The sequence below is a fragment of the Leucoraja erinacea genome, chromosome 19 (genome assembly GCF_028641065.1).
Source record: "Leucoraja erinacea ecotype New England chromosome 19, Leri_hhj_1, whole genome shotgun sequence".
Lineage (NCBI taxonomy): Eukaryota > Metazoa > Chordata > Chondrichthyes > Rajiformes > Rajidae > Leucoraja > Leucoraja erinaceus.
Genome location: NC_073395.1, coordinates 17,013,647 through 17,026,462, shown reverse-complemented (window position 1 = coordinate 17,026,462; position 12,816 = coordinate 17,013,647). Strand labels below are relative to the sequence as shown.

Here is a 12,816-nt window from a genome sequence, read left to right as displayed (position 1 = left end):
GACCTAATCACTAAAGCTTCTTGGTTCATTGATCCTTTCCCACCCAAACTGGATACTTCCCCTTACAGCCGCAGGAGATGTAACACCTATCTTTATACCTCATCCCTTGACTCTTTCCAGGAACCCCAGCAGTCATTCCAGGTGAAACTGAGATTTACATGCACCTCTAACTTTTATCTACTGCATCCGATGTTCCCGATGTGGGCTCTTGTACATGTTGGCTCGGCGAACGCTTTGCCGAACACGCGTGCTTGGTCTGCCAAGGCCAAACTTCCAGTTGCTAACCACTTTTACCTCCCATCCCATTCCCATACTGGCCTTTCTTTCCTGGCCCTCCTCCATTGCCAGAGTAAGCTTCACGCAAACTGGAGGAACAGCACTTCATTTTCTGCTGGGGTTGCTTATATCCCGACGGTATGAACATTGAATTCTGCAATTGTAAGTAACTTATACAAACACCTCCCTTCGCCTCCCCTTTCCCACCTCCAACACACCATTCCCCTTTAAGACCCTGTCCCACATAGGCAATTTTTTCGGTGACTACAGGCGACTAGGCTGTCACCACTTGGTCGCGGGGTGACGCCTGTATGGTTGTGAGTAGTCTCCTCAAGTCGCCTAAAGAGTCATATCGTTTTTCTGGTCGCTGCTGGATTTTGAAATGTTCAAAACCTTTCGGCAACTGTGGGCTTGACATAGCTTGTCTTATCCTGTCGCAGGTGCTATCATAGGTTGTCGCAAGGATGACGCAGGTTGTCGCCAGGTGACCTTGGTTGTCGCCGGGTGCTGACTTCGGTGAATTCCATTGGCGACTACCTACGTCAACCGGCGACAGGTACCGGCGACTGAATTGTCTTTAGTTGTTGCCAACAGGGTCGTTGCTTGTCGTAGCTTGTCGGGGGTGGCCATAGGTTGACTTTGTTTGTCGTAGGTTGTCGCCTGTGTAGTTGTAGGTGTGGTCATAGGTGGATATCCTAATGGATCGCCGGTTGTAGGTAGCTTGACGTCGACTAGGTGGTAGGTTGTCGTAGACATTGTCGTAGGAGGGGTCCAGTTGCCTTTTTTTCGGAGACCTGCTACGACTGTGACAGTCGCTGGCAGTTGCCTAAAAAAATCACTTAAGTGGGACAGTTTCTTTGCCCTAAAAAGCCACTAAAAGTCCTCAACTTGCATCACAATTAACAATATTGTATCCCTCTTGGGCTCACACCTGTTTCTATCTATAGCCTCCATCAATCTGCCTATCAAGGAACCCCCTTGCCTGAGGTCATCTGTAGCCACTGTGATTTGTCTGGCCCCTTTTCACTTTCAATTTTCTTTTCCGCTCCTCTCTGCAATCAGTCTGAAGAAGATTCCAGATATTAATCATTCTCCATGTTAAAAAAAACATATTCCCTTTAAAATTCCTTCCTCTCACCTTAACCTGATGCCCTTTTTTTGATACTTCTACCATGGGGAAAAAGACATCAGAAGATCCTTCTGGAGGGTATACCCTAGGAAAGCATCTGGACCTGATGGGTATACCTGGTTGTGTTCTTAAAACCTGTGCAATTCAACTGGCTGGTGTTTTTGCACACATCTTCAACCACTCATTACTGAGGTCTGAGGTTCCCACCTGCTTTAAAATGGCATCAATAATACCAGTGCCCTGGAAGAGTTCGATAACGTACCTCAGTGACTACCAACACTAACGTCCATGGTGATGAAGTGCTTTGAGAGGTTAGTTATGGTTCATATTAACTCCTACCTCAACAAGAAACAGGGCCTATTACAATTTGCCAATCGCCACTCCAGGTCAGCGGAGGATGCAACCTCATTGGCTCTCCACTCTGTACTGAATCATTTGGACAATAAAAACATATACGTTAGGCTGTTGTTCATAGACTACAGCTCGGTATTCAACACCATCATCCCCTCCAAACTGGTTACCAAGCTCATGGAATTTGGTCTCTGCACATCCCTATGCAACTAGATCCTCGACTTCCTCAACAGACCACAATCTCTACGAATTAGCAGCGATACTTCCTCCTCGATAATCATCAGGAGCACCTCAAAGCTGCATGCTCTACTCACTCGATACTCATAACTGTGTAGCCGGAAACATTTCCATCTCCATCTTCAAAATCGCCGACGACGCCACCGCTGTTGGACGAATTACAGGTGATGAGAAGTCAGCATATAAGAGGAGGATCGGTCGACTGGCCATATGATGCCTGAACAACAACCTTACTCTCAACATGAGTAAAACCAAGGAACTGATTGTTGACCTTGGAAGAGGATGGCGGAGGATCCACAATTGTGGAGAGATTTCAGAAACTTCAAATTCCTGGGTGTACATATCTCTGAAGATCTTTTCTGAAGCCAGCGATTGTGATGATATCATAAAGAAATGCTATCAATGCTTCTACTTCCTTAGAAGATTGTGAAAATTTGGTATGGCATTAAAAACACACACGCACGCGCGCGCGAAATGGACTCAACAGGTCACGCAGTATTTTTGAAGGCAGAGAGGACAGTTGACATTTCAGGTTGAGACACTGCATTAGGACTGAGATATTGGCATGTTTTTAATTCCATTTAGCCATACATATATAATGATTACAGATGGTGATTGTGCTGGCTGATATCACCTATTGCACCTGATTGCATACTCAATTGCTGGACCTTGTATTGAAACCAGTCATGGAGAAATATTTGTCTGAAGAGAGGGTTTGGGCCCCGAACTTGATACTAGTGAGAACAAGTGAAGGAATTATAATCCTATCCATTTAAAGGGGAACTGCCAGTAGGAAAAATATTAAGTTCTTGAATTATTTTGTTTGATTAATTTTAGTTGTTTGGTTAAAGTTTTAAATACATTTTTTATTTAAATCCCCTTTAATGAATTTTTGTTGGTGTAGTTTTGACAGAGTTTATAAAGAATGTCGCGATATTCTGAGATATTCTTAGGATCTGCTGCCTGAGCCTTTCTGTTAAGTCAGCTCAATCTACTGTGCTTTGAAAAATTGGGTCAGGCAGGGACCAAGGCTTGGGAATTCTGTGCACAATGTTAGTTCCACAAGGCATGCTCAGGTGGAAATTCTGGTTAATTTTCAGTTTGCATTGTTTCACCGTGAGTTAAGGTTCATTCACTGGAGATGAATAACAGATTTGTTGCATTATAATTAGTGCCCGCTTGCAATACAGACGTCTTGAATTAGAACATATCCATGTTGTGTAAGGTAGTGCCACCAAATAAATTAGGGATATCTGTCAGCTATTAATGTATTAATACTTGTTCTCAACAGCAAGCAAAAATTGAGGAGGAAGAACTTAGACGTAAACAGACTGCTGGTGACGCAAGTGAATGTTCAACATCTGAACTATCGAAGCGCCCACGGATAAAGAAAAGTGCATACTTCAGTGATGAAGAGGAGCTGAGTGACTAGATTGTATTTCATTACAATGAGAGTTACATATTTATTTAAAGAGAGAAATGGTGTTTAAATGGTCCAGATTCGTTAGACTAGAATTTATGGCTTCTTGGGTCCCCGAAACCATTACAAATATATGGACTAAATATTTTGATACTTGGAATATGTGAATTTTTTTTATCTTGTTAGTGATTTATTTAGTCATGGTTAAAGGATTATTGTGAAGCATGCCAACCGCTTCCACATCCGAATACTTCACAGCAAGTACAGATGAATGGACATGTTTTTGCCTGTCGTAGCCAAATTTTAATATTGACTCGGCTTTTATGGGTTGAATTTTGTTGTGAAGATCATAATCATGAAAGCTTTTGTTGCTGTCCAAGGCAAAATTGTTGTTTATACCTACACTTTATAAAATACTGCATATAAATATAACACAGAGTTGTTTCAGACCAACATTATTCCCACTTGAGAATAAAAGCAGGAATTAATTGTCATTTGAAATGGCAGTGCCTCCAGAAAGTTTAAAGAGTATGCAGAAAGATACTGTTGTCTTATAACGGTGTATTAGCCAAAGATTTTATTTGCAGCAAAAGTGATATACATGAAAGATGGGTAAAAAAAACTTCAAAGCTCCATCTAATGTGAATAATTAATTTGCATTCCAGTGTGCAATTATCAAAAACTTTAATTTCTGAGGTCATTGTAATTTCTCTTCAACAGATCACACGGGGAATTCAGGTTTTTGAAAATTTCCCATTGTTTTATTGATATTCAATTTCTTGAACATGTAAGAAGTTATTCACATTGTTATATTTGTTGGCAACTTTTATTACCATTTGTTATATGTTTGGTGCAACTATAATCTATCGAAATAAACCGAAAGATCTTGGATTTTAATTAGTTGAAGAAAGGCTATTCTGTTCTGTTTTAGAGCATGTGCAACCTCCAATCTGGGAACTGTTCACATCTGTAATTAAATTCTGCCCTTGGTTATGTCTTAAAGAAATTGAGCCATATGGACTTAAAACAGTGTGGCTTGACTGTTTAAACCCCTTAAACCCTAGTTGGCTTCCCAAATGCCCTAGCTATTACTTGCATATTTATTCTTAATTACAGTGAACCCTTGTTATAACGGACCATGGGGGGAGGGGTAATGGTGTCCGTTATTGATTGTGTATTATAACCGAGTGGTATTATTATTGCATTAGTAGTAGAAACAAACAACTGCAATTGGTGGTAATACACAAAAGTGCTGGAGTAACTCAGCAGGCTAGACAACATCTTTGGAGAACATGGATAGGTGTTGTTTCAGGTCGACATCCATCTTCAGACTATCATTCCGGAACTGGGCCTGAAGTCCAGGTGAGTTGACAGCCCCGGCCTGCCGATGGAGCCAGTGGTCGCGGGCGGCAGGAGTGCAGGTAAGGGTGGGTGACGGCAGCAGGCACGGCAGAAGGTCAGGCCTGGAAACTGCGCAAGCTGGGGGGTGGTGCGGGGACAGCCGGCACTACAGGAGGCCGGGAGACGGCACAAGCTGAAGGCGGTGCGGAGTAACAAGCGCTGCAAGCGGTTGGGGAGGTGGCGTGAGTCAAGGGTGGCGTAGGCGCAGTAAACGGTATGGGTAGCCATCGATAGGTCAGTCCACTATAACCGAAATCCGTTATAAAGAGGTCCGTAAAAACAAGGGTTTACCGTACCTGTTTTTCCTACTGCAATTTTGGGGGATTTTTCCTAAAATATGGTTAATGTTACCTTATCTATAGCAACCATTTGGATCTGAAACTATCTAATTACTGATAATAGTAATTTCAACTTTACAAAATCCCAGCAATGATCCCTTTTGCGTTTAAATGGCCAAGATGGACAAAGGGTTTAGTCTTAAAGGGACAAATTGGTTGAAACATAATCTCAGAGCACAATAACACAAATGTGTCATTTGATGTAATGATTCTTTCATTGTTAAACAGTGCATCAACCATGTTCCCATGAGGTGTGATGAAGAAAATTCTAGTATATGTGAATAAAGAATAAGTAGCATTGGTAAATTACTTTCTATCATTTTGACTGTTGGTAATCTTAACTGCTGTAAGTACTGCATTCCATTATGCAACTGTGATTAATCGTGTCTGCCATTTTGTAAGTTATTTAGTATATATTTAGCAAGAACTAAAGATGCAGAATGTATTATCTTACGGTCTTGAAAGTAAATATGCCTTAATCCTTCATAGCACATTTTAAACCATTATCCTCAGAGCTTGACCTCTTCAGCCTCTTTTTATAAACTACTCCAAATATCACTGTCTTTTTTAAGCTTCTGTTGTAATTTTCATTTGACATTCTGACCAATCCATTTTACCTTTACTATTTTTGGAACACCAGGTGTTATTAGAAGAAATGAGTGGAAATATTAAACAATATAGCTCAGACTAGGTGTTTAAGGAAGACTAGGTCTACTTTGATCATTCAAATTACCATGGGAAAGTGTGCCAAATAAATTAGCTAAACTAGCAAACTTCCAGATACTTCTGTTTGATTCCTGAATTAAAAATGAATAGAAACATAATTGTTAAATATGTAATAGCATTTATTATATTTACACGATAATTGAATGTGTACTTGTAATTATATTTTGTACATTTAGAGATAACTAGACACAAGGGGGACCCTTTGCTTCCCGTCCCCTGCGGGGGGAGGGCTGCTGCCTTGGGTCCCATATACACATACACACACACACACACACACACACTCCTTGATATTATATTAATATAATTAATTCGCTCCTTTCACCCCACCCCCCACCCTATCCACTCGCGCATAAGCTCCAACTGCGTAGGCGCGACTAGAGGGGGAGGGGTATAGATTGAGGGGTGGGGGCGGCAGCGTCACAGGGTTTGTTGCTGTTGTACATTTTGTGCACATTTGACGGCTTCATAGAGGAAGGTGGGCAGAGAGGAAAGGGGGGTTGGAGAGGGAGGGGGAGCAGAGAGGGAGGGAGGACCCCCTCTCCCTCATCCCTCTCCCTCCCCCTGCCTCCCCCCCCTCTCTGCTGCCCCCCCCTCTCCTCTCCCCCCCCCTCCTCCCCCATCTCCTCTCCACCTCCACCCCCCTCTCTCCCTCTCTCCCCCCCCCTCTCTCTCTTTCTCTCTGACCCGGGGAGGGGGCTGAGGCAGCACCTACCCAGGTCGTAGTGCAGAAGCCTCCCCACCGGGCCCAAGCAAGGCTGCGGCCGGCATGGACCAGAGTGAGGCCCAAAGCGATCCGAGGACGGTCAAAAGCAGGGAAGGGCCGGCCGATCGTGGCTTCCACGAAGCACACCCGCCAGCGTGACAGACAATCGGGTGGGGGAGACGGAGAGGAGGTCATCCCCTGTGACGGCCGCCATGGCCACTTTTCCTCTGCACTTCCCCGCGCTGCGATAATGACTGCCGCCGCCATGTTGTAGAACTTGAAGGCTCCCAGCGGAGCGCGCAGCACGACTTGAGCACATGTTCAACGGCTTTAATCCAGAGCCCTGGTGAGGGCGGCTGAGCCACGTAACTCGCAGGTCGTGGCTTCACATTGAAAATTCTGCGCAGGTTGCCGCAAGGATCAGAGGCATTGTGACGTCATCCAGCTCACTTCTGCTCATTAACTTCAAAAAAGATCTCAGATTGGTGAATAATTTTAGTAAACAACTTGGGAAATAACGAATCAAATTTACAGATGAGGGGGTTTTTACAATCATGAGGTAAATCTCTACCGGAATATGTAAAAATTTCATTGTTGCCGCGTCGGGTTTTCGAGGAGATGTGAATCAAAGAAAAAGTTCAAGCAAGCAAACAAACCCACAAGTAAACATCTAAGATCAGAGTTTTATATTATAATAGATAACCAAGACAAAAATTGTGTTCAGACGTGTTTTGAACATTTTGTTTCCTTTATTACCCTTACACATTTTGTGCACATTTGACTGATGCTGTTTATGCATCAGTCTAGAACAGCGTCCACGTTACTTTAACTATGCTAGTCAGAATAGATCCAAAGGATTGAACATTTTTGTCTACTTCTCTCATCCCCTGTATCTCTGTATAAAGTGCCTGTTTGAGTCCTCGTGTAGATTAGCTATCACTGAAGAGATAGAAGATGACTTGAGATCTAAGTTCGCAATGAACACATGCTACATCCCACGCTTCCTTGTCTCAGGCTGAACATGATTCTAAGTTCAATTAATCTCAGCCTGAATATGATCCATATCCCTTCATTTCCTGCATAAACATGTGCCTATCTAAAATCTTCTACATAATTCCATTATCTTTTAATTTTCTGACTACTCTTTAAGAGGCAAGTGTGTTTTATCGTCATATGTCCCGAAATGGAGCAATTAAATCATTACTTGCAGCAGCACAAGATATGTAAACATAGAACATTGTAAAGACTATGATAAACAATTAAGAAAGGTGTGTGTGTGTGTCTGTGTCTGTGTCTGTGTGTGTGTCTGTGTCCATAGAAGGGCCTGTTTCCATGTGTGACTCGCTCTAACTCACAACAAAGTATGAGAACACAATCAGCTTGCTTTTTCCACCATAAACCTATTCTAAACCTCTACATGCACTTACCACTAATTTGCAAGCTATAACTGACATACAACTAGAAGGAAGACACAAAGTAAGCTGGAGTAACTCTGAAGAAGGGTTCCGAGCAGAAACGTCTCCTCTCCAGTTTCTCTAAAGACGCTACCTGACCCACTGAATTAATCCAGAATTTTTTTGTCTATTTTTGGTATAAACAATGGAGGGGCGGCACAGTGGCGCAGCGGTAGTGTTGCTGCCGCACAACGCCAGAGACCCAGGTTCGATCCTGACTACGGGTGCCGTCTGAGTGGAGTTTGTACGCTCTCCCTGTGACCGTGGGTTTTCTCCAGGTGCTCTGGTTTCCTCACACATTCCAAAGACATGTAGGTTGTTAGGTTAATTGGCTTCTGTAAATTGTTGCTAGTGTGTAGGATAGAACTAATGCATGGTGATCGCTGGTTGGCATGGACACGGTGGGCCGAAGGGCCTGTTTCCATGCTGTTTCTCTAAAGTAAAGTCTAAAGAAGTTCAAATGTTCTAGCATCTAATAGCCAGTAATCCCCAATGGGACAACCAGGTGCCAGTAAGCATAACTGGACCAAGTGCCGTGACTATTATTTAACTTTAATTTTTTGATTAGGATTTTTCTGTTGATTTGGGGCTTTCATTTCACAGAATCATATCGTCAGCTTTTTGATCTGTGTGACTGGAGGATTTTAGAAAACTTCCTACTCTTCCGATGATTGAAGACTATTATGTGCTTGAACGTTGTAGTAACACAGAAGATGTGGATCTGGCATAGAATGAAGTAAAGTTGGGGTCCATTGCAGGTCTAAATGCTGCCCGCTGTCCATCCAAATCACTGGGGACTCTGAGCCCTGCTAATTCTGGTATCCACGATCAAGGGTCCACAAACCTGTCTTCATCGACGGATCGGCAGTGGAGAGAGTCAATAACTTCAAGTTCTTAGGCGTGCATGTCTCTGAAGATCTGTCCTGAACCCAGTACATTTATGCAATCAAAGAGAAAGCCCAAGAACACTGCTACTTCCTTAGAAGATTGAGGTGATTTGGTATGCCATCAAACACTCTCTTGAACTTCCACAGGTCTACAATCGAGACCATACTGACTGTTTCATGGGTGTTGACCTCCCCATCGAAGGGGTTTGTACCAGGTGCTGCCTCAAAACGTCAGCCCACACCCACCTTGGACACACTATCATTTCACTCCTCCCGTCCCGAAGAAAGTCTTTGCTGCACTGAGGATTTGTTTTATTTTGAAATAGTATTGGGGTTATTAGTTTATTGAATTTTCTTTAATATTTATTATCTATGATTATTGTATTTACAGGCCAATTATGCTGCTGCAAGTAAGAATTTCATTGTTCCGTTGTCATTACTTATGACAATTAAATATTCTTGACTCTTGATCAGAAATGCAGAAAACCCAGTGCAATGCACTGCAACATCTGTCACTTAACACATCCTGCATTTATAGCCAGCACACTTCAGCCATATGTCCATTTTACCTTTTGGAACTACTTGGTAAATGTTTCCTCTGGGGTTTCTACATTGTCAGGTCTGTTTTCGTGACTACTTTTGATGCCTCATTGGCATTCTCTGATGTCGTGTCACCAAACCTCAAAGGCATGTTTTAAAAATATTTACAAACACAGCTTCTCACCAGAAGGATGTTTACTTATGACCAGTAATGGAAACACTCAACAGGAATTGAGTGGTAAAAGATAATTACACCAGTCAGGTAACTGGAGTAGGCCATTAATCATTGTCAAGATGTAAAATTTGTTCATTTTACCATTTCAGAGTAGTTCCCAGGAAGTAATCAACGTGTTGACGTTTCGGGTCGAGACCCTTCATCAGACCCAGTTTTTAAGACGAGTAATTAACCCAGGTTTGATTGTGCTGCTAGTTTTGATAATTAAGTTTGGTCCTTGTTTTTCTATTTGGTGTCAAATGCAAAACTAGTTGATCTGAATTATCGAATAATATGTTAGAATCCAAGAAAATATAGTGCTGTTTAGTGGTGGGGTAAATGTTTTGCTGTTTGGTAATGTCTGTTAATAAATTGCATATCTGTAGAAACTATATGAATTAGTCAAATAAGATGTTTGCAGCATCCTTTGAAAGTGTTGTTGACATCCTGCATTACAGCAACGTACAATATGCACTATGTCTCGCTGCTTCTTCATGGATTTTACATTTAGGTCATTTTTCTAGCTTTGATCACATCTATGCATTTGTAAAATGTGTACAGTAAAATGCACATCCTTAAATGTAATGTAAAATTTTCATTCTCATAAGGTAGGCACTACCTTTCCAGACCACTCGTTACATCCTTCTTCCCATTTCCGCTGGTAATTCTGTATTGACTCCTTCAGCTCTGCCCAGCACCATCCAGTCTGGGAGCAGATGTTTTGGGTGCCAGCTCCCAGAATATACATTCAAATGATCATGGTCTTTGGAATCCATTATCTTATTAGGAATTATCACCTTGATACGAGGCCTTGATGAAGAGCTGATTGAGGAATTTCCATAAGGCAATCTCCCAGCCTGACTATAACTTTCAACATCAGTTCTGAGCCTGCCATGGTGATGTTAGTCCAGCAATGACCTCTAAATCTTTTTGTTTACACCCCTGGCAGTTTTTCGTCCCTAGAATCTCTGTTCTCCACTCATGTGCATTTCATGTAAAATCTGTACTTCCTGATTTCATTCGCTGAGACATCAGCCTCCATATCAACTAATAATAAATTCACTGCATCCTTATCTTCCCTAAATATCTTCCATTGCCCACGTTCAGAGTTCCCCTTTATCTCAACATTCAGTTGGCATTGATGCTCTCATCGTGGCAATTTGTAAATCAGTCTCTGATCATTTCTTTGCATCAAGACCTGAATGTTAATTTTTCCATCAACCCACCTAACAAGGCAAATAAAACACTCTGTCCATTTTCCGCAGTCCCAGGATTCACGAGCAGTTGATCACTGCAGAATTTGCAGTCACAACCACTTCTACCATCAGGGATATACCTATTGACATTTTTTTTTTTAAGTTTCTGTCTTTCTAGTCCTTTCCCTTGAATGTAAGCTTCAAGTTCAAAGTCCAAGGAAAATAACTCATTTATGTATCCATTGCCAAATCGGATTGTACCACATTTCAATCGAGTCTTTCTCTCTGTTGCTATGATTTGCCCATAATGAAACTCAGCTTCTCTGTTCCAGGCCTTTTGATAAAATTATGTCTTAATGTTGCTTTAAATGGAAAATATAAACTCACAAGAAGAAAAATATTCTCCGCATCTGTCAAGACCCCTCAGAGGCTTGTGTGCTTCCATCAATAATGCATTAATATATTAATATGAATGTAGGAGGCATGAATAGTAAGTTTGCTGATGACATCAAAATTTATGTGAATTCACCCCATACAGCACATAATCCTCCAACATTTTTGCCACCTCCAGTGGGATCTCCACCCCTTTCCGCTTTCTGCAGAGACCGCTCCCTCCGCAACTCCTTGATTAACTCATCCCTTCCCACCCAAACCACGCCTTCACCAGAGACTTTCTCCTGCAACCGCAGGAGATGCAACACCTGTCCCTATACCTCCTCCCTAGACTCCATCCAAGGACCATGACAGTCCTTTCAGGTGAGGCAGAGATTCACTTGCATCTCCTCCAACCTCATCTGCTGTATCGGATGTTCCAGGTGTGTACTATATATCAGCGAGACCAAGCGCAGGCTTGACGATTGTTTCGATGAACACCTCCGATGTCCACCTAGGTCTACGCAATCCCCTGGTTGCTAAACACTTTAGATTCCCCTCCAATTTGCATACTGGACCTTACTGACCTGGGCCTCCTCCACTGTCAGAGAGAGGCCCAACGCAAATTGGAGGAAATACACCTCATATTTCACTTGGGGCGCTTACAACCCAGAGGTACAGTATGAATTTTGATTTCTCTAACTTCAAGTAATCCTTGTTTTCTCCCTCTCCATCCCTTCCTCACTCCAGTTCTCCAATTAGTTTCTTGACTAATTTTACGCCTCGTTGTCAACCCCTCAGCTAACAATGAACCATTGTGCATTTCCTTGATCGTCAGCTTTGATCTGTCGTTTTCATACCTTAACCGTCCATATCTCTAGTCTCTCTCCTATAGTCTTCTCTAGTCTCTCTCCCTATCCCCTGACATTCAGTCTGAAGAAGGGCCTCGACCTGAAACGTCATCCATTCTTTCCCACCAGTCGCACTGAGTTTCTCCAGCATTTTGTGTCTACATCAAAATTTTATTGTTGATACATTTAATGAAGAGAATAATCTTGGGTTACAGAACAATATTGATTAATTAATAAAACAAGATCAATGGCAGATATAATTCAATCCTGTTAAGTACAAAATGGAATGTCTGATAAAGGCAAGTCATGCAACATGAATGGTGGACCACTTGAGTGTATTGAGGAACAGTGAGTCCATGGTGAACAAGCCCATAGATCCCGAAATGTTTTGAATATTTGAATGCATTGAGAAGATGGTGGAGGATGGTATTGTTAAGGCGTTCAAACAAATATCTGGATGAGCACTTGAATTGCTTTGGCAGAGAAGACCAAGAGCTGGTAAATAAGATTGGTATAGATAGATTCTGCCAGCTGATCTGAGGGCATGGCCAAGGGACCCTCCAGACCCGTTGCTTTCTGCGGATTAATTTTCAAAATAAAGTCCCCAAACTAGCTTAATGGATAGGATTGATCCTGGTGATATTTTCTTCTTGGATTTTCAGACTCCCTTTGGTAAGGTATCGTGTTAGCACCTCATTGTTTCAATGAAAAGTGAATATGC

At 42.2% G+C, this 12,816-nt stretch overlaps 1 protein-coding gene across 2 annotated transcripts in view; it reads left to right on the top strand.

Annotated features, from left to right (window-relative positions):
* Nucleotides 1-4,310, top strand: part of zcrb1 (zinc finger CCHC-type and RNA binding motif 1) — a 31,063-nt gene extending 26,753 nt beyond the window's left edge. For both annotated transcript variants that reach the window (XM_055650452.1, XM_055650453.1), the window contains exon 8: nt 3,285-4,310. In XM_055650452.1, coding sequence (XP_055506427.1) covers nt 3,285-3,425 — 141 coding nt within the window. In that variant the 3' untranslated portion in view covers nt 3,426-4,310. The remainder of the gene's footprint in view (nt 1-3,284) is intronic.
* Nucleotides 4,311-12,816: the final 8,506 nt, after the last annotated feature.